Source organism: Miniopterus natalensis, chromosome 10 (assembly GCF_054644295.1).
Source record: "Miniopterus natalensis isolate mMinNat1 chromosome 10, mMinNat1.hap1, whole genome shotgun sequence".
Taxonomy (NCBI): Eukaryota; Metazoa; Chordata; class Mammalia; order Chiroptera; family Miniopteridae; genus Miniopterus; species Miniopterus natalensis.
In genome coordinates this window covers 2,359,276-2,381,857 of record NC_142090.1, presented here as the reverse complement: position 1 = coordinate 2,381,857, position 22,582 = coordinate 2,359,276, and the positions used below count along the sequence as shown (strand labels likewise).

General features: G+C 45.0%; 1 protein-coding gene across 1 annotated transcript; it reads right to left on the bottom strand.

Annotated features, from left to right (window-relative positions):
* Nucleotides 1-5,331: 5,331 nt before the first annotated feature.
* On the bottom strand, nt 5,332-22,403 carry XRCC2 (X-ray repair cross complementing 2). The gene is made up of 3 exons (XM_087820909.1): nt 22,270-22,403; nt 15,375-15,456; nt 5,332-6,338 (listed from the first exon to the last, which is right to left on the bottom strand). Exons 1-3 carry the CDS (start codon nt 22,306-22,308, stop codon nt 5,623-5,625), a joined length of 837 nt encoding a protein of 278 aa, XP_087677035.1. The 5' UTR covers nt 22,309-22,403; the 3' UTR covers nt 5,332-5,622.
* Nucleotides 22,404-22,582: the final 179 nt, after the last annotated feature.

Genomic DNA, 22,582 nt, shown 5'->3' with positions numbered 1-22,582 from the left:
CTGGCCCCCGGGAGCGGGCGTCAGCCGCCAACATGCCAACGGCGCCAAGGCCAGCACGCGCATGCAGACCAGCATTTCTCAGGGACGCCTACCAGGCTTAGGGGACGTGTTTAACTCTGTGAAACCAGCCCGCTGGTTTCCCAAGTGCCGTGCCGCTATGTGTTCACATCCCAGCGACGCGTCCACTCTGTCACACGTCGCCAGTACCGGGGGCTGTCCTGGCGTCCGTCACCCAGGACAAAATCACATCCTCCCGAGACCTTAACTTGCATTTCCAGCCGGAAGGAGCTGGAACCTCATCTCATGGTTTTTGATCACGGCCGTTTCTTCTATGAAATGTCTCCGAGTGTTCTGCCTATTTTCCTACTCATTAATTTCTCCTATTGATGTGTGTGTACAACATGTGTGTGTATACGGGGTGTCCCCACAAATGGATACAAGCTTTAATTTCAAAATTTCAATTTTGAAAATGAAATGTATTGTAATAAACAGACTTTATAACTATTCAAAGTATGTGTACACGTTTTTGGGGACACCCTGTATATACACATAAATATGCACATACACATCATATATAATTATATGTAGTTTGTTTGGGGTATTAATTTGTTCACGTGAACTGCAAATGTACTTGCAGTTTGTAACTTATCTTTTCACTTTGTTTAACATTACCTTTTGATAAATAAAAATTCAAAGTTTTAATGTAGTCAAAGTCATGTTTTTTCCATTACAATTATTCTCTTTGTGTTTGAAATACTCCCCTAACCCCAAACCCAAATTTATTCTCAGGTAGAGTCTTTTAAAGTTTTTAACGTTTTGCTTTAACATGTATGTCTTTATTTTTTTATTTTTTTAAAATATATCTTTATTGATTTCAGAGAGAGGAAAGGAGAGGGAGAGAGAGATAGAAACATCAATGATGAGAGTCACTGATGGAGCCCGCAACCCGGGCATGTGCCCTGACCAGGAATCGAACCCCAACCGCCTGGATCCCAGGTCGACGCTTAACCGCTGAGCCACACCCGGCCGGGCAACATGTATGTCTTTAACCAATGGAGTGGATTTTTAAAAAATAGATGACATTGCCCGGCCAGCGTTTTTAATGTTAAATACATTTAAAAAATAATTTTCTAAGGCTTGTGATTTTTTTGACCCACCCTGCAGTCTGTGCCGGGGCTGGTTGATTTCCTTTCCTCCATCTGTCCAGGGCAGCCCCATTCAGGTCCCAGTGACACTGGGCTGTGGTTACTAAGGTTTCCCAACAGTGACAGCAAGGAAAGCACGGTCCACTCTCAGCTGCTACAACTGACCTCTGGGTTTCCCTTCTCTCTGGGCCTTGACCGAGTGATCCTTCACGAGCTGGTCGGCTCTCGGACGCTTTAAATGCGCGTTTGTATTGTATCCAATTTCTGTTTTTACTTTGAGCAGGTGCGTTTGTCTAAATTCCATATTCTGTTATTACTGGAAGTCCCCCTAAATGACTGTGGGGAGAGTTCAAATGACTGAACCAAGTCCTGTGATGATTACAGCAGTCTTCAGTTTTCTTCCTTTCTTTTGTTTTTTGGGTTTTTTTTTTAAGATTTTGGTAAGATGTGTCCCTTGTCTCAGTTTTCACATTTACTGATACAAAGTTTAATATTCTAAAAATAAATCTCTGGCCCGGCTGGTGTGACTCAGAGGTTGAGCATCAACTCATGAACCAGGAGGTCACTGGTTCGATTCCCGGTCGGGGCACAGGCCCCGGTTTCTGGCTCGATCCCCAGCAGGGGGCGTGCAGGAGGCAGCCGGTCAGTGACTCTCTCATTGATGTTTCTGTCTCTCTCCCTCTCCCTTCCTCTCTTTAAAATTAATAAAAACACATTTTAAAAAAATAACAAAAATAAATAAAAATAAATCTCTGCTCCATTTGTAGTTATGTCCTCTTGGTCATTCCTAAAACTGCTTATCTGTGCTCTTTTCTCTTGGTGATTTTGGTTCTGTTGCTCCTGTTTTCAATTTCATTACTTTCTACTGTTTTTCCATGTCCTCTGAGTTTATTCGGTTTCTGTAAGTTGTATGTTAGTATTTTCTAATTTCAAATATGGTTTACCTATTATTTAGAAATGTACACTTTCCTTTTTTTAAATCTTCACCAAAGGATATTTTTTCTATTGCTTTTCAGAGAGAGAGGAAGGGGGGGAGAAACATCGATGTGAGAGAGACACCCTGACTGGTGCCCAGGCTGACGCTCTAACCGCTGAGCACACCGGCCAGGGCTGCTACTGTTTTCTTTACTCACTACTGCTTCTTACATCTCAGACCTTCTGGGATAATGTTCCTCCTCCTTGAAGTATATCTTTTAGAAGTTCCTTTAAATGTAAGGCAATTTTGGTGATAAATTCTTTTTTTTTTCCATCTGAAAATGTCTTTATTTTACCCTTATTCTTAGATAATCCACTTAGTAGAGTGGCCTGAGACAAAATTTTTTGAGTGATATTAATAACAGAGCTTTTGATGGTTGAAAGCTAACAATTCTATACACACAAAGGCAGTGATAAGTACTGTCTTCGTTTTGCACAGCATTTCTCAGATGAGTGTCTGAAATATCTTTTATATGTATCTTTCGACTACATTCTCAAAATTAGCCTGAGTTCACCTTTAAGAAAAGTATTTTATGGTACTCATTTTTCTCTTTTTAAAATGTTTTTATTGATTTCAGAGAGAGGAAGGGAGAGGGAGAGACAGTAACATCAATGAAGAGAGAGTCATTGATCAGCTGCCTCCTGCACGCCCCCGACTGGGGATCAAGCCTGCAACCCGGGCATGTGCCCTGACGGAATCAAACTGTGACCTCCTGGTACCTGGGTCGACACTCAACCGCTGACCACGCCTACTGGGCCATTTTTACTTTTTTATAGGCAAGTCAGTTAACTTTTCTAAGATCTGTAAGCACTCATCCTCATTACCCTCTTGGCTCTAGCGCACATGCCTGGTATCTGCACCTATGTAACTAAGGTTGTGCCATTCAAGCTCTTCCTTCTTAATCTTGCCTCTTTTTAGTTTTAAAATTCCTATAGTGTTCAAGAAATCCCATTGGTATAACTTTTAGTTTAAGAGAATTTTTTATTAACCAGGATTCTTAATTCCTTCCAGCATGCCGGATATCAAATCTTTTAAAGATAACTACGTCTTTGGTCTGACACATTCATATATAATTGATAATTTAAGCTAATATAAAAGTTCATTATTTTTTAATCATGTTCCCAAAGAATAAGTTATAAATCTGTGAATAACAGTTCATTAAATTAACACTTCATTTATACAGGGGAGAAATGGAAAATCCTGTCATGTGCAAGGCTAGAATTCTGCTAAGAGTTGCAAACTTTTTCAAATACATCTTTAACACACACACACACACACACACACACACACACAAAGCTTGATAAGGAAGGAAAATGAATTGCCATATCTTTTCTTAACAGCTGAAAGGAGAAGTAGTCTAGAACAGAGCAAAAGATTCTCAATCTTAATGATCACACACTCTTAGCAGGGTTTGAAAAAATAAGCACATTCCCCCAAACAAATATTTACAAATTACTTATGTGTGACAACGTATTATATGTCACAAAATGCACAAAAATGTAACTTGAAAGATGACGAACTGCGGATAAAATATGTAATACCTTAAAATATTTGAAATTATATTAATGGCAAAACAACAAAATTTTGTTGTTGTTGATTCTCACCCTAGGATATTTTTCCCACTGACTTTAGAGAGAGTGGGAAAAACATCCCAGGGTGAGGGAAGAGAGAGACAAACATCAAGAGAGATACGTAGACTGGTTGCCTCCTGCACGCAGCCCGAAGGGAGTGGGTGGGGGGACCAGCAACCCAGGTACGTGCCCCTTAACTGGGAATCGAACCCGTGACCCTTCTGTGCACAGGCTGAGGCTCTAACCACTGAGTATGCCTGCCAGGGCCAAAATGACATTTATTGAGGGCAGACCGGTGTGTGGATGTGAATGGCAGTGACAGGACCCAACGTAATTTAACCTGATTACCGAGTAGGCTGCTCTCCTTGTTAATTTCACCGTGTGGCTGAAGAGCAGACGCTGGGCCTAGAGCGGCCACTGGGCTGCTGACTTTTATGATGTGCTGACAGTTTGGTGTCCCCCACCCTGCAACAAAAATAATTCCTGGGGGGGGATTTGTCACTCATTAGGGAAACAGTCCCAGGAGGCCCCCAGAGAGAGTGGGGAAGTCAGGGAGAAGGATGGAAGGTAATAAACAGTGTTAATGAACAAGCTATTGCTTTAAGCAACTGGGAATCAGTCCTATGGGGGCTGCCCTGAGAAACAGGTGCCCCTCACTGAGGGGTAACCTATTTACAGACCAAATCCTGACCCTCGAGGTTAGGGACCGCCCAGCCCAGCCCAGCCCAGCCCACCTGCAGCCCAGCAGGCTCTGGCATCCAGATGACACCTGCAGAAGTCCTCAGGTTCTGTGAACTGCAGGTGACTAGAGGAGTCCCGGTGCCTGGCTGGGCCTAGACCGCAGATTCCACATCTGCTTCCCTCCATCAGGGGAAACATCAGCATCAGTCATGGTTTCTTCCCAGGATTCTCTGTCTAATCTCTGTTAGGTTAGCAAAGTTACAGTTGATAGTTGTAACTAAATACTGTCACTTCTTTCTACGTGTCCCACAAGACACCCCAGATACGTATGCGACTTAAGACAATCTGACGCACAGATTGTATGAGTGCCAGGATTGATGTGAGTATTAAATGCTGACATAAGGTCACCTTTTCTTGGGTTACAATGTGTAAAGAGAAGTTCTAAAATGTCCCTGCTCTACTGCACCGCAGCACCGCCCACGCCCCTCGACTAGAGCACACAGAGCCTCACCTGGCTCTCGGCTGGAAACCCCTCGGTTCACTTCAGGGCGTATCTGGGCTAGGCTAAGTGGGCAGGAAAAGACTAGCAACACACAGCCCGAATGCAGTTTAGCATCTATCGCGCGATGAGGAGATGAAAATTTCAAAACCCTCTTCACAGGACTCCGAGGGGGCATCGCAATTCTGTGTGTTTAAAAGTTCATGCGGAAGCCCAGCTGTAGTCCAGCACCCCCCTGGAATCTGTGTAACTAACTCAGATTAAATGCTTGGCCTTTCCATAGCTCTCGGTGTGGACGGCGGATGGGTGGACTCCCTGTTTTCACAGAAACAACAGCTCTACAGAATCACTCCCCAAAATCAAGGCTTCCTAAAGGGTCACATGTGAGACATCAGAAGTGCATTTAAACTTTCCTAAATATGTAAGGACTTCAATGAGTTCCAGAAATGGGACACAAAGTTACAAAAGTCCATTTTATTTACATTGAAATGTGTATTTTAATTTAGTTTTAAAACAAACTTAATATATAGTTTAATTGTTAAAGTCACTTTGAGTAACCCTGAACGACCTGGGGACAGAGTATTCTGAGAGTCACCGTCCTGTTTTAAGAAGTCCATTCTGTGTAGAAACACTGTCATGTTAATTCCCTTAGAGTTTAAAACTTCAGAACTGAATCCTATTAAAGACTTTAGCCTATTTAAAGACTTTTTAAAACTTGGGTAATATCCTGTAAGACTATTTTGATACATATCAACAAAACTCAACCCCGCTTTCTCCAATAATAAAAACATGCTTTTTTAAAGTGTTGCTTTTTAAGTTCCGTGAGACTAAAGAAAACTGGTGACTGGTGTTGGACTCGTCTTTGGAGAAGAACAGCCTTTGCCCCACCAGCCGCTGCCAGGCCTGACAGAGGTAGGGCCTGTACTCCACGCCCGCCTCGCTCGGGCGGCTGGAGGCAGAGGGGCCCCCCGCGGAGCTCGGGGCTCTCTGCATTAAACTCTGTGTGGTTGCAAAGAGAACCAAGCGGTGCTGGTTCACCAGCTTCTCTAGGAGCTGAGCACACTTCTTCAGGGTAGACTCCTGTGAGGTGACGCTGTCTCCGCCGTTGGCTCGGTCTATCCAGTAGAAAGCCGACAAGCTGTCCAAAATCAAAAGGCAGAGGGAGGGGCGACTACAGAACACGGTTTCCAGGGAGTGGAGCGTGAGCAGCAACTGGCTGCTGCTGCTGCAGTGCACCAAGAAAAGCCTGGCGAGGCAGCCTTTCACTCTCTCTTCAGAGCTCTGGGGCAGTCTGTGCTCGAGAATGGTAACGAGCCGGAGCAGGTCGAAGTGGGAGTCCGTGTCAATAAACAGGACTTCTACCTCCAGGCCCCCTGCCGACCGGGGGAGGATGCACCGTGCTGTTAAATGGTAAAGCATTTCTGTCTTTCCTGTTCCCTCTGGACCGTGAAATTCAAGAATGTCACCTGTGTGAAATGTAAAAGTGTCAGTCAAAACGCAGCAGCACAGGAAGGGTGGGTTCCAAGGGAAAAGCACAACACTGTTTAAGAAGGACATTTACTGGACTGTGAAAGTCGATCTAAATCCATTTGCCAAAACGGATCTGTAAAAGCAAATACAAATAAATAGGGAAATCATCATTTGAAGCAGACTGACAAGCTGACGGCAGCCTGGGGGAGTCTCCTGGGGATGGATCCACACGCACTACACTTAAGCTGGTGATACAGAGTGTTCAGAATAAAGTGCCACAGATCTGGAGCCTTTCGGACATTCCATTGATTACTAAGGTGCACACTACTTCTGGTCATTGATCACCGAATTTCCTCTCTCCCTTTTTTCCTTAAATACAAAACCCCAGGTGCTCTTCCTCCCAGAAGCAAGTCTGGCCTTTCCCTCTCCCTCCTTCCCCCACAGACCTGCATCTCCTAAACTCGAAGAGTCTCCACCAGACTTGCAACCTGGGGAGCAATGGGCAGTGGCAACTCATCCCAGGCTCAGCCCCTGAACCTGTCCCCAAGGCCCCTTTTTCTCTGACTCTCCAGTGAGCTGACAACAGCCTCGCCTCACTTCTTTCCCATGATGGTTCTAGGGAGGCGAAGCCGCCCCGCCTAGGCTCTCTCCTGCTGCTGCTTCTATCCTAGGCCCTTCCTTGTTTCACTGTCCCAGCTTTAACAAACGTACTCTCAAAAATCACAGAAATAATAATAAATAAAATAAACCCCATCTGGAAAAGGCAATGTGCCCAATATAAAAATGGTTTTGCTTAGTCTCCCTTGCAAAGAGGCTCACAGGTATCTCAGCTGTAGCCAGTGAGAGGCACATAGCGTCTGCTGGGATTTCTAAGTTCTGCTCTCCTGACACAGGTGCCACTTCGGCTCTGCCACTCCATTCTCTTGAGGCAAAGAGCCACCTTGAAGCAGTGGGGAGGGAAGGTGGACCCTCCACCAGGTGGACCCTCAGAAGGGCGGAGCAGGACAGGAGGCACCCAGGACCGGCTCTGCACAGCCTGCCTCCACACCACTTCTGACTGAGGAAAATAAGCCTCCGCCTGGTAAGCAGCTGGGCTGGACTTCGGTTACATGCAGGTGAACTCACCCCTCACTAGGGTTTTTCAACGTTACTGGTAGGACGGGCAGAGCAGTGTCACACGTACAGGGTGGAGAGAGCCCACAGCTCTCGGGCCTCCGATGCCAACTGCATCCTGCCCTGAAAACACATGGCCAGGCTGCCTCAGTCACGCTTTGCTGTGTGACTCTCCTGGAAACTGCGTTCATGTAGAATGACATCTGCTTTGTGAATTACCCTCCCAGCATTATGAACCACAGCCAACCTCTCGGAACTTTGAAGACTGCAAATCTCTTTCCATACAGGTTCCAATAACGCTTTCATTGAGGACAGCACAAATTAAATAAAACATAAAACAACCGGAAAATTGTCCTGCCTCCAGAGCTGTTCAAAATCCACTCTGAACAGTGTCCTTCCAATTCTTTTAAAAATATATTTCTATTGATTTTTTAGGAGAGGGGGAGAGAGAGAGAAACATCGATGTGAGAAACATTCATCACTGCCTCCTGCACGCCTCCCTACTGGGGATCAAGCCCCCACTGGGCACGTGTCCTGACTGGGAACAGAACCAGCAACCTTTTGGTGCACAGGACGCCACCCAACCAACCGAGCCACACCAGTCAGGGCTCCAATTCTTGCTAACACTAAAACTACTGCCATTTGATTTATGGTGGAACCACAGAATTTAAAACACTGTGTTAAAATGCAACTTCTTGGGGCCCAAACAAATCACATAGCCTGAAAATCCAGTTACTTTATTTCCTGTTACCACTATAAACCATTATAAGTTGGAACAGTCACAAATAATGTGTAAGAAACCTAGCAAGTTGTCACCATCCTGTATTTAAGGTAGTATAAAACCTCAGCCAATTTACTCTACACTCTTCCATACAATTTAAAATTTACATTAAAAAGATCCCCCCCTCCAAATATTCCAGCCTCAAGAAGTGAAACTATTTTCCCATTAACAATTGTTCATGGACACTCTTATTAAAAGTTAACATAGTGACTAAAACCATACTCAACCCGTATGTTCCGTTTACTCTCTGCTACTGTATTACTGGGGAGCCAAACTGCCCCCAAATAAGTCCCTTACTGCCTAATAACACAGGATAAACTACCTACACCAGATGAAGAACTGCTGACACAGCAGCAGTATTAACGGTCGGGAAGGAAAGTCTAGCAGATGAGTCTGAAGTGGTTTGTAGGATTGTGGGACACAGTGGGCCGAGCAGAAACAACGGGGAAGCACCCTGCACCAAAGCCCCTCCCTCTCCCAGAGCAGCAGCAGAGGCGACTGCCCAACACTCGCAAGTGAAAGGGACGTGTTCTGGGTAGTGCCCGGGATCCCAGTACCGACGCCAGGGAGGAACAGCAAACTCCACCCCCCTCCATGGTCGCACCGATCGTGCTGTATAACTCTATTTCTCGTTGGCTACTTTGAGGTTGGACTTGACTATTCTGTACCCAACACAAACACAGATGACTTTCTTCCTGAGAGCTTTTTGAGGAAGTCCTGACTGGGTGAGGATTACAGGCCCAAGGTCAACCTTGGAACACGGATTTTGAAAGGAAGCAGGTCTGCCAGTGAGTCTCAGATGGGGCTATGGGGGGGGGGGGCAGTTAGCAGAGCCCAGCAGGTGTGAGTGCCCATGACCAAGGCTGAGAAAGAGGGACAACACAGCAGGCAAAGCAGGAACAGGAGCAATGTGCCCAGTGCAGTCCAGCCCTGCCTGCCGCCCTGTCCGACAAGAGCTGACACTCAGGCTCTGTCAGGCCCTCGGCCCCCTCACTGATTCCCAGGTGATCTAAAAGTTCTCGGACACAGGCTCAGAAGTACCCACACAAATCAAACACATAGCACATAGGGATTTTTAATTCACATAATTCATGAAAACACCCTAACGTGAATTCACCTTCCAAATGGTGTGTAGAGCTGGATCTCCAGGAGCCACAAAATAAAAACGTCCTACAGCCACTAGGACTTCAGATACAAGAGAGTAAGGAGACTGGACACAGAGGTCTGGGAGAGAACTACACGGAAAGAGAACAGAAACTCCTGCTGGGTGAACGTGAACTTAAACTTAAGAATGAAGGGCCCAAAACTCAATTCCTGGGATACAGCTACAGCGAGAGAAGTCAGATGAAACAGAAATTTCACAGAAAAACCAGGAGGAAAGGAGACCTTCCTGAAGGTCTCAGGAAAGTGAAGCGGTGCTAAGTACTAATGTCGGCAGGAAAGTCCTAAAAGAGAAAATGGGAGGGCAGGTGGGGACAGATCACGGAACTGGCCCTGGACAGTGACCTTAAGGCAGCAAATGTGTGGTTTGCAAAAGCACATTTAATATAAATATTATCTTATGAACCAAACGTCAAAAACTGAGACACTCAGAAGACGGACTTTCAGGCGCACGGGAGTGTCCACGCTGTAGAGCAACAGCAGGAGAAGGCGGCTGCAGGAAGGCGGGGAACGCCGGAGCAGTTACAGAAATAATCCCGCGGCCTGCGCTCATCCACCAAGTGAAAGAATTCACGGGCAGTTTCCTGAGGCTGGAGAGTGAAACAAGGGTAACGTCAGGGAAGAGAAACGTAACATATTCTGGAGAACATGGGAAGGGACCCCACAGGGAGATAAAAATGCACCGTACTGGTCAGATGGGAACTGTGAGATACATCTGGATATTTGTGGAATTCTCGGAATAGAGAAAAAAAGTGAGAAATCTGCCAAGTGTTTTCTTGGAGAGAGGGATGGTGCTCATAACAAATTTCAGCACAACTCAAAACAGTAAGTTTTCGAGCGAGCTTTGCACCACTTGGCAAGAAGGCTCTCCAAATCCACACACCAGCTAAGAAAACAGCTGATGCAGTAGGTGGGTTCGTCAGCTCCTTGGTTCGGCACAGGTGAAACTGAGGCAAAGTTTACAGTTAAGTCCTTGGCTAAGAGGTGACCAGGTATATAAAAACCACCTCCTCCTTCCACAGGTTAATAGCAAAGCAGGCAGAAAAGTCATTTATAAAAACTAGGGAAGGAAAATCTGCAAACTTGCAAATTACACATGAATATTATCATTAATGTCCTTGAACTAGGTTACCTATAAATGTGTAAAGATGAGCTAAAATCAGTCTCACTGTTTTATAAACATTTACTATCTAATTATAAGATCAAAAGTCATATTCAAATGTTACATCCTAGAGGCCTTTCAAGTGTATCTGAAGTCACCAGCCCATACATTTCTGTGAGCTGTTACCAAAAAAATGCGTACTTGCCCTGGCCAGTTTCCTCAGTGGTTAGAGCACTGGCCCAAGGACTGAAGGGTCCCAGGTTCAAATCTGGCCAAGGGCATGTATCTACATTGCAGGCTCAGCCCTTCAGTTGGGCGGTGGGGGGGGTGGGAGGCGGCCCATGGATGTGTTTCTCTCACATGGATGTTTCTCTCCCCGCCCCCCCCCACTCTCTCTGAAAAGCAATGGAAAAAGTATCCTCCGGTAAGGATTAAACAAAAAAATAAAATAAATAAAAAGCACCCTTGTCCAGTGAAAGTACTGAGTGTGACTGGGTAGTAAAAAAAAACAACAAAAAACCACCTGTACAGTTTGGCACTTGACAAATGAAACTAAATCAGAAAATCTGGATGGTTTGGCCTTGATAGCTACTCTCACAAACAGAATGCTGTAAGGGGTTTGGGTGACAGGCTGTCGGAGTGAGTTTGTGAATCTAAAGATCCTTCAAAATAAGGGAAAGAAAACAACAGCCTAAAAATACATCCTCTAGGTACCAACCTACTAATTGTGTAACAAATATGTTGAATTTGCAGATTATATATTATAGTACTGAAGAGGTGACTACCATCCAAAAAAGCATTAACACTATGTTTTCCACAGCATCAGACTCCTGTAACCCCTGAATCTCTTACTGCTTCTACCTGAGCTTCCCTATATCAATTCCTGATAAATTACTGTTGCTGATAAGTAATCTTTATAATCCTGGTCTTACGTCTGCTGCTGCTCCAACGAGTATTCATCCATCTAGTGTTACAGCTGTAAGATCTATGAAGGTTTTGAGTAAACTGTGTTACTGACTGAACAGAATGCTGTTTTTAAGGTTTCTATAAATGTAATATTCAAATGTATAAGTTGAGCTGCAAACCCAGGTTTCAGTGTCAATTTCATGAGATTCAATTTATCCCCTCTGGCAGAGAGAAATCTAGGAGACAGCTCAATCTTTTGCCCAACAGGTTTGATCAAAATGTGTCTTATTACTGATAGTTTAGAATTTTACTTGCTAACAGATCTGCCCTACAAGAAATATCAAATATTATAAGTATATTAAATATTAATATAATTCAATCAGGCCAAATGAAAGTACAGTAGACAGTAACCTGAATCCAACTGAGTTTAGAAAGAACACAGCAAATAGAAAAGACAGCAGAAATGGGTTTTATGTTTGTAACTTTTCTCATCTATCTGATTTAAGAAGCAATTCCAATTGTATTAATAATATTAAATGTTTATGGACATACAGTACATAAATATGTAATTTGTAACAGCATAAAGGAAGGGGCAGGGAATGGAGATTACAGTAACAAAGTTCTTATAAAATACTGAAATTAAGATGGTATTAATCCAATAAATTGTTATAAACTAAGATGTTAATTGTAGTCCTCGGGGACAACTAATGGAAAAAATTAGTTTCTTAAAAAATAAAAATAATGACAGGGAATTAAAATGGTACACTAGAAAATGTCTATTAAACACAAAAGGCAGTCAAGGAGGGCTAGAGAAACAAAAAGCACCAGGCATATAAAACGGGCAGCAAAGCAGCGGTCAGAAATCCTGTCTTCCTGGTAAGTTCACTAACTATAAACGGTTTAAACAGGCCAAGCAAAAGGCAGAGTTTGACAGAATGGAATAAAAAATCATGATCCAACCACAGGCCATATACACCGGGCACACGTCACACTCCAAATTACAAACAGGCTGACAGTCAAAGGACAGAAAAAGACATACTATGCAAACAGTGACCAAAGAAAGCTGAAGTGGCTACAGTAGGATTAGATGAAATATGCTTTTAGACAAAAATTGCTATTAGAGACTAAGAAGGGCGTTGTTTTTTACTGTCATAAAACACACATGACAATATTTACCATCTTAACCATCTTTTTTAATTGATTTCAGAGAGAGGAAGGGAGAGAGAGATAGAAACGATGATGAGAGTCACTGACCGGCTGCCTCCTGCGCGCCCCCTCCCGGGGATCAAGCCCACAACCCAGGCGTGTGCCTTGACTGGGACTCGAACCGTAACCTCCTGGTTCATGGGTCGGCTCTCAACTACTGAGCCGCTCTGGCCGGACTTAACCATTTTTCAGTGCACAGTTCAGCAGTGTTAAGTACAGTCACATTGTTGTGAAACAGATCTCCAGAGTTTTTCCACCTTGCAAAACTGGAAGTCTGTATCCATTGAACAAGTCCCACTTTCCCCACCTCTGACCTAGCCCTTGGTAACCACTATTCTACTTTCTGTTTCTACGGATTTGACTATTTCAGGTACTCCATATAAGTGGAATCATGTGAGTATCTGTCTTTTTGTGACTGGCTTATTTCACTTAGCATGTCCCCAAGGTTCATCCATGCAGGGTGCAGCATGTGACAGGATTTCCTTCCTTTTTCAGGCTGAATTATATTCCACTGTACGTATGTACCACATTCTGTTTACCCATTCATCTGCTGAACATTTGGGTTGCTACAATTTCTTAGCTACTGTGAATAGTGCTGCTATGAACATGGGCATGAAGATATCTCTTCAATACCCTGCTTTAAATTCTTTTAGGTATGTACCCAGCAATAGAATTGTCGAATCACATGGTAGTTCTCTCTTTCTTGTGTTAAGGAACCTCCGTGCTGTTTTCCATGGTGGTTGTACCATTTCACAATCCCGTCAATAGTAAGGGCTCCAATTTCTCCACATCCTCACCAACACTTGTTATTATCTGGTTTTTTGATAGCAGCCATCCTGACGGGTGTGCGGTGACAGAGAAGGACATTTTATAAAGATAAATGAGTCAATCCATCAATAAGATTTAATAAAAACTTATTACTGCCCAACAACACATGAAGCCTCAAAGATGATGAGGCCAAAAGTGACAGACTAAAGAAAGAAGTAAGGCAATTCGACAAAGACAGCTGAAGACGTGAACACCCACTTTGATAATGGGTAGAACTAGTCAGGTCAGCACAGAAACACCACTAAAAACCAACCAGAACTAAGAGGCATCAACAAACCCCTTCACCCAACTACAGCAGAACACGCAACCTTCCCAAGTGCGCATGGAACATTCTCTAAGACAGACTGTGTGCTTGGCCCTAAACCAGGTCTCAGTAGTTTAAAAATAATAAAATCACAAGTGTTCTTTGATCAGAAAACAATGAAAACAGAAATCAGTAACAAGAAAAGGTGTAAATCTTCTTGACCTTGCATTAGACAATGGCTTCTGAACTACACCAAAAGCATAAACAAGAACCAAAAAAACCCAGATAAACTGCATCAAATTAATAACTTCATGCTTCAATGGACACCATCAAGACAGTGAAAAGACAACCCACAAAATGGTAAATTATATTTATATATATATTTGCAAATCATATATTTGCTAAGAGACTTGTCTCTAGAATATGTAAAGGACTCTTACGACTCAATAATAAAAAGAAAACACAATTTTTAAAATGGGAAAAACTCTGACATTTCTCCAAATTACATATACAAATTGCCAATAAGCACATGCAAAGACGCTTAACATCATAGCCATCAGGGAAATGTAATGAAAACCACAATGAGGAACCATTGCACACTCACTAGGAAGGCTATAATAAAAAGGCCAGACAATAACATCTGTTTGCAGGATGTGGGGAAATTGGAACCATCAGACATTCCACTGCTGATAGCAAGGAAAATGTGCAGCTTTGGAAAAAACAGTCTGGCAGTTCCACAAAATGTTCAACACGGAATTGCCATACAACCTAGCAGTCCCTCCCGTAGGCATTACCCTAGAGAACTGAAAACATATATCCATAGAAAAAACTTGTACAAAAATAATCATAACATTATTCATAACAGCCAATAAGTAGAAACAACCCAAATGTCCATCAACTTATGAATGGATAAACAAAACGTGGTATGTCTATACAATAGAATATTATTCAACAATAAAAAGGAGCGAACTGTTGATGCTACAATATGATGAGCCTTGAAAAATTACGCAAAGTGAAGGAAACCAGTCATAGAAGAACATGTAATGTATGATTCCAATCATATGAACGTCCAGAAAAGGCTAATCGATGAGTCAGAAAGTAGATTAGCGCTTGCCTAGGACTGAGGAATGTGGGGAGAAATGGGGAGTAACTACTAATAGGCATGGGTTTCCTTTGGGGTGATGAATATGTTTTAAAATCAATTGTGGGGATGGTTACATAACTGTGTGAATATTAAAAATCACTGAAATTGTACACTTAAATGGGTGAACTGCATTGCATCTCTATAAAATTATTACAGTACATTAAAAACAAAAAACAACCACCTAAGCACACTACTTCTTGTAAGTCTTCCCCAGGGTAGCAGTGCTAATGGAAGAAGTAGGTATGTATTTCCCCACCTGTGGAAATATTAACATAACAACAGGATACCTGAGTCTTTCCTGTGATTCTCAAACTTCTAAAGACCCTTCAGTCAGCTTATTCTGAACATTTATTGCACATAAGCCAAACTTCATCTCACCTGATGTGGATGAGGCAGGCTTAAGGGTTCTGTCATCACCTGTGTCATTTTAATTTTACAGTTGAACCCGCAGAGCCTCCTGCTAGGAGTATGTGAATATATATGAAAAGACACTTGTTTTACAAAGCTTAATCTATGACACTATGTTTTGGTTGGAGACTGTTTTTACCATGCACAGGTGACTCCTCATCGGCAAACAGACAGGGCTCTATTTCTTTCAAGGACCGTCTACCTTCGAGCCGGGCAAGGAGCTTCAAAAGGAAAAAAAGAGAAAGAAGGAAAAGTCAATATCTAAAAGTGTAAAATCCTAAATATATGCACTTATATAACTTCCCAAAAGTCTATAAAAAAGGCTTTTCACAATTCTGAGGATTTGGAGGAAATTATGAAGTAGGAAATATAATTTAGGAGAAAAGTAATGTTCATTTACTCTGAAAATATTCCAGCTTTTGTTTATGCACCAAATACTGATGGTACAAGTCCCTGCCCTGAAAGGAGCTGAGAGTAGTTTGGGTATAGGATCAAACTGTTCACTGAAAGTATTTACCTTCCTTATACATTATAATTACCTTTCTCACTACACTTATTACACTTGTTACACAGGCACAGCATTTAACTTGTCTGCCCATCCTACTGCCAGCTCCTCATGGAGTGGGGTAACGGGGGAAGGGCACACAAGAAGAGGACCGCAGCTTAGCCACTGCTGCTCAGTGGTTGAGCTCAATCTATGCACCAAGAGGCACTGGCTAGATTCCGGGTCAGGGCACATGCCGGGATTGTGGGCTCGATCCCCAGTAGGGGTGTGTAGGAGGCAGCTGGTCAATGGCTTTCTCTCATCATTGATGTTTCTCTCTCTCTTTCCCTCTCCCTTCCTCTCTCTAAAATCAATAAAAATGTATATATGTTTTAAAAACAACTTTATAGCCCTAGCCAGTTTGGCTCAGTGGCTAGAGTATCGGCCAGAGACTGAAGGGTCCCGGGTTCAGTTCCGGCCAAGGGCACATATCTTGGTTGCAGGCTTGATCCCCAGCCCCAGTCTGGGCGTGGGCGGAAGGCAACCAATCGATGTGTCTCTCTCATATTGAAGTTTCTCTTTCTCCCCCTCCCCCCCACTCTCTCTGAAAAAAGCAATGGGAAAAAAAATCCTCAGATGAGGATTAAAATATATATAAAATAAATAAAAATAAACCACTTTATAAAAAAACTTAATGATGCTGTCCAGACTTGAGGAGTAAGTAGAAAGAAGCAATTAGTCCATCTGGCTTCCCAAGCGCAAAGAAGAGCCTGTTAGGTGCCCAGGGTAAAGGGAACCCAAGCAAGTTCTGCCTGACGTGACAGTTTAATCCTTTTGGGGAAGATGAAGACACCAGGCAATCGGAGCTTGGTGGTGGGAGCCATTAATACAACTCAACATTCCTCTTCATTCTCTAAGCAGCCTTTCTGAGGTCAAGTTGTTGTGGATACAGTCGTCTTCACCTACTCAACAGTTTCACATATATTGTGAAGTAACAGGTTTGGCATTTGGTTTGTAAATCGGTATCTCCTAGGCTTTATCATCATAATAACTACCTCACAATGGCTACTACTTGTGCTTACTGTGGAATTGGCAGTACATCATATATATATATACAGTCCCGTTAGTTGTCACACTCACTCTGTTATTCTTTTTTCAAGAGGAGAAACCCAGCAGACACCAGAGCCAGGATAACTGAGGCCTCTTGGTTCCCAAAGCCTAGAACTCTGTGCTACACGGCCTCAGAGTCGTCAGTTATCACCAAGTCTGGTCAAAGGACAAAACAGAGCTTTGGACCTACTAACTGAAGCTGAAACCAATCTGAGGTCCTGTCCAGGCCATGATCAGGCCTCTCAACAGTCTCCTTCGTGCTCCTTCTAACACCAACAAGGAGACCCACATGTTTCCAACAGCAGCAGCATCTCTGGAGAAGGCGCACAGTCTGCAAAGCGACAGGACTGTTACAGATACTCACTGGGAAACATCTCAGGATGTCAGGTGTGTTGCAGGAACTGAGGGGCTGGGGACAGAGATGTAGCAGACGGAGTTCCTGCCCTCAAAGAATTTAGTGGGGGAGAGTCAGAAGGTTAAAAAACTACAATCGAGTGTGGTAGGTGCTACAGCAGAAACACACATGGGCTCCGTGAAGGCACTGAAAAGGAACACGCAGTTCTACCCTGTGAGAGGCACCTTTAACTCCGAATGAGAGACTGAGCACATAGCTCTTTCAGGTTCATGTAGAATGAGCACTGATAGCACAATGCTTTTCTTTTTTCTTCCTGGAATGTCCTTTCCCTGTTCTCTCCATTAAATTCCCTAAGGTCCAGACTAATGAACAAACAAAAATCCTACACATTCAAGGCCACCTCCTTCCATGAAGCTATTACTACACTTAAGAGCACATTACGAGCCCATCCCCCTGATCTGGATATAAAAGCTTGAAAGGGATCTGCCTTGGCTCACCACCAATTCCAGAACGCTTTTCATCTGGCAGAGGCTTAGTAGCTGCCTGGAAAATCGAAGGTAAACAGGGCACAAGTAGGTAGAGTGGGGGAAGAACAGGCTGGAGAGTCTAAAAAGAACCTCAGACTACTTAGACTTTCGTATATGTGGATGATCTGTGCAAACTCCCACTAAACAAAAGTCCATGAGTATTTCATGGCCATTGTAAGAGTTTGTTTTTGTTTTTTTTTAATATGGTTTTATTGATTTCAGAGAGAGGAAGGGAGAGGGAGAGAAACATCAATGATGAGAGAGAGTCAGAGTCACTGACCTGCTGTCTCCTGCACGTCCCCAACTGGGGATCGAGCCCACACCCTGGGCACATGCCCTGACTGGAAACTGAACCGTGACCTCCTGGTTCCCAGGTTGACGCTCAACCACTGAGCCACACCAGCTGGGCTATCATCAAAGTTCTTAATACGCACTAACAAAGTCCGCTTTAGAGGTAATCATATACCTTCAATGCCTGTTAAGCAGAACACATACCACATGGATGTTTAAACATATTTAGTTTTGGAAAAGCCTACACTAGAGCAGGAAGGAGTGCTTACAGATCAAATTCACCAGAAATAAATGACATGAAGGCAAACATGTGCATCTAAGACGTATTTGGATAAAGGCTCATTTCCCGTGACCTTCTGTGACTGAGTCCGTTTGCAGGTGGACACCAGCAGCAGGGTCTCAGCAAGCATAAGGGCTCCCTACAGAACCAAACATTCCAACCACATATTCCCAACCCTGTCTGCCCTACGACAGGACTGGATGTCCAGCTATAAATGGAATACAATTCTGAATAAATTTACTAATGATTTAAGGAGGAAATTTACTTCCAGGAAAAATGTGTAACTACAAAGCACAGGGAAAGTGAGAGAGGAGCTGGAGTTCGAAGAAAGCAAGGGAAAGCAGCAGCTACGCTACCATGGATGTGACCAGTGCAAATCTGGCCCTTATCATGGTAATCCTTTAAATTAGAGGATGAGACGTGGCCGGGTGGCTCAGATGGTTGGAGTGTTGTCCCAATACGCAAAGGTTGCAGGTTCAATCCCTGGGGAGGGCATATACAAGAGGCAACCAATGAATAAGTGGAACAACACACCAATGTTTCTCTCTCTCTCTAAAATCAACAAATTTTAAAAATAAATAAGAGGACTAATTTTTTTTAATATGTCTTTATTGATTTCAGAGAGAGGAAGGGAGAGGAAGAGAGAGAAACATCAATGATGAGTCATTGATCGGCTGCCTCCTGCACACCCCCTACTGGGGATGGAGCCCGCAACCTGGGCATGTGCCCCAACCAGGAATCGAACCCCAATTGCTTGGATCACAGGTCAGTGCTCAACCACTGAGCCATGACGGACAGGCAAGAAGACTAATTCTTTTGCACATGTGAAATTAGGCTCCTCCTACACTTTGAAAATTAAATCATCTTTCAGGGCATAGTAAGTACTAGGCCTGGCTCTTCAATAAAGCTTTTGTCTGAATTATACGTAAAAGACAACTGTTACTCATATACTCTATGGTTAAATTCCACTGTTTCTAAGTATATTCCCTGAAGGGCTGCTGCTTTTCTACTCGATATTTTTAAAAGCAATTATCCTGCAAGAGGAAAAGGAAAGTAGATAAATATATAAGTAGTCAAGCAAAAATTACTACATGTACCTGGCTCCTTAAGCAGCATTAATGTCTAGCAGGAATTGTAAGGACTAAGTTTTAAACCTATGACATTCCACAAATTACTAACTCCACTAAATGCATACTTAAGATTTCATTAGGAGGTTATATCAGACTGCGCTTTAAAATTTCACCTAGACAGAAAAATCCCTCTATGCAAGATTCCAGAAAGAGACAGTGAAGCATAGAACCCCAACGGCAGGAGTCTGATGTTGGTGAAGGCTCACTCCCCCCTCGTACGGGGAGGAACTCTGATGGAGAAACGCTGGGGGTGGATTCCATCCTGGCTCTCTCCCCAGGACAGGAGAGATTTTCTAATGGGTACCTTTAGGAGCAGGAACTAGACCTGAATTGTCAGCCTGCTCTTCTCTCCTGTCACCCTGCCTGCAGGAAGGACACATTCTGCTGTGTTCCTTCGGGCCCTGAGTCTGACAGAGGCAGGTCCTTAGAGGCCTGAGAGGTCCAAATATTTTTTGTTTAAAAAAAAATTTTTTTTAAATATATGTTTACTGATTTTCAGAGAGAGGAAGGGAGAGGTAGAGAGAGAGAGAGAGAGAAAAACATCAATGATGAGAGAGTCATTGATTGGCTGCCTCCTGCATGTCCCCTACTGGGGATCGAACCCTCAACCGGAGCACATGCCCTGACCCAGAATCAAACCAGCAAACTTTTGGTGTACAGGAGGACATTCCAACCAACTGAGACACCCAGCCAGGGCTGTAGTGGTTCTTATACCAACCAGTGGCTCTGCTCCTAAGGAGCAAGGGTTGGCAAACCATGGTCAGCAAGCCAAATCCCAAATAAAAGCTGTGACAGAGACCCTTTGGCCTCTGAAGCCTAAATGTTACTCTCTGCTGACTGGTCTTAAGAGTGTTGCACCTGAGACAGCACAGGGCTCACACTGGACTCTGCCATGTCCAAAAGAACTCTGTCTTACAGGCCTGACTGTGACTCCATGCTTTCAGTAAAATTCCGCAGTTAAATGAACCTAAGCACATCCTTAAAGGAAAGAATCAGAAACATGTTCTCCTAAAGAGTTGTTTTGTCCATTTAATGGTAACCAGGATATGTACGCGAGCATTATTTTACAGACCCTATGAGTACCCCAGGATCGGCCACTGCCCAAAGAGGACTGTGGGACAAGGGACCTCACCTTCATTCCCTACATCTGCCCAAGGCCCCTATATAAGTCACCCACAAGAACCCCTTGGGGAGCTCAACTTCCCGCTTCTGGTTCACAACCTTGTGCTCTTTTTTTGTTTGTTTTTGTTAATCCTGACCCGAGGATATTTTTTCCATTGATTTTTTTTTTTTTTGAGAGAGTGGAAGGGAGGGAGGTGGAGCGAGAGAGAGAAACATCAATGTGAGAGCGATGCATGGATGGGTTGCCTCTGGAAGGTACCCTAACTGTGGCCAGGGATCAAACCTGCAACCCAGGTACGTGCCCTTGATGGGAAATCGAACCCGCGACCCTTCCGTGTGTGGGCTGACGTTCAAACCATTGAGCAACACCAGTCACCCCTGCATAAGCTCTTTTCAATAAACTCACTCTGCTTGATTTTGCACTGAGTTCCTGCTCACTTCCATGACTCTGAGAGTGCAGAACCCTCCGGTAACACTCCCCCCCACCTCTTAACTATATAAAAGACCCTTCCTGGCCCACCTCTGCCTGATTCTCAGAGCTTACCTCCCAACAGCTTCTCAATCACTGGTTTTGTTCCACCTACACACACCTGCTCAACAAGCCATGCACTTGCTACTCTCTGCTTTGAATGCCAAGCCAACTTCAGATGGTCCTTCACACTGGGCTCAGGCATCTCCGCCTCCCACCGAGTCTCCCAGGGTGCCCGCCCCTCTACTGGACAGCAAGCCTTATACGCACACTGTGATTTCTAAGTCAGCCTCCTTCTTTAACGGCACAGTTGTTTCTTTTGTTTCTGACTCCTATTGCTTAACCAGCGGCTGACGCATAGGAAGGGCCTGACACTCGGTTCAATTCCTGAACCAATTCTTGCAGGACGCTAAAGGCTGTGTGTGGCTCTGGAGGCACTTAGGCTGGACACGTAACCTGGGATAGTGAGAGAGGCCAGACGTCTCCAACACCACCTATTGTAGAAAAGGGGCTCTAAGGGCTCCCGCTGGCTACACCTCCCTTTCCCGAGCTCCTCTCACTTAGTGACCACCTCTGACCTCATTAAATTGTGACAGGTTTGGGCCACGACCCTAGTGAGTGGAGAACTCCAACGGATTACCCCCATCTGCGCACACAGGAGGTCGCCCATCTATGCGAATGACTTCCCCTGGGAGCCACCACCTTCCTGGAGGACTCCGAGTCAGGGGGGCTGGCTCCCGTGCGCGGGTGGGAGGTACACAGGGGTAGGGGGTGAACAGGTGGGGTGGGTTGCAGAGGTAGGGTGAGGAGCACAGGTAGGCGGGTGCAAATTTGGGGTGGGGTGCACAGGTCTGGGGGTGTACAGGTGGGCGGGTGCACAGGTCTGAGGGGTGCACAGGTGAGGTAGGGTGCACAATTGGGCGGATGCACGGGTGGGGTGCACAGGTCTGGGGGTGCACAGGTCTGACGGGTGCACAGGTGAGGTGGGGTGCACAATTGGGCGGGCGCACGGGTGGGGTGCACAGGTGGGGGTGCACAGGCCTGGGGGTGCACAGGTGGGCGGGTGCACAGGTCTGAGGAGTGCACAGGTGGGGGGGGTGCACAGGTGGGCGGGTGCAACGGGGGGGGGGCACCCAGGTGGCGGGACTCCACGCCCAGCGCGTCCCGGCGCCGAGCCGCACTCCCGGCCTCCCCCGCCTTCCGGCCTCCCTCGCCGCCAGAGGCCCCGTCCTCCTTTCCTCTCGCTCCCACGCCGACGGCTCTCACCTCCGTCCCAGACTCCGCCCTGTGGAAGTCACTACACATCGCCCAGAAGGCTCGGCGCACCGGGCACTCAACTTTCCCGCCACCAGCGCCATTTACCGCGGGCGACGCCGGCGCCGCCAGTCGGCCAGCCAGTCAGGCGCGCTGACCCGCTGACCCGGACGCGAACGTGCGCGCTGCGCCCGCCCTCCGCCGGGGAGGAAGTGGGCATGCGCAGAAAACGGGCATGCGCAGAAGTCGGCGTATGCGCAGGAGTGGGCATGCGCAGACGGCGTGTTCGCGCAAGAGTGGGCATGCGCAGGGGGCGGGCATGCGC

What these genes read in the sequence shown, in the direction of transcription:
- XRCC2 (XM_087820909.1), bottom strand. Translation starts at nt 22,308, where the DNA reads ATGTGTAGTGACTTCCACAGGGCGGAGTCTGGGACGGAG. An exon ending in GGGCGGAGTCTGGGACGGAG is followed by an intron (nt 15,457 to 22,269) that starts GTGAGAGCCGTC and finishes TTCCTTTTGAAG; the next exon opens with CTCCTTGCCCGGCTCGAAGG. An exon ending in TGAGGAGTCACCTGTGCATG is followed by an intron (nt 6,339 to 15,374) that starts GTAAAAACAGTC and finishes CATTTCACACAG; the next exon opens with GTGACATTCTTGAATTTCAC.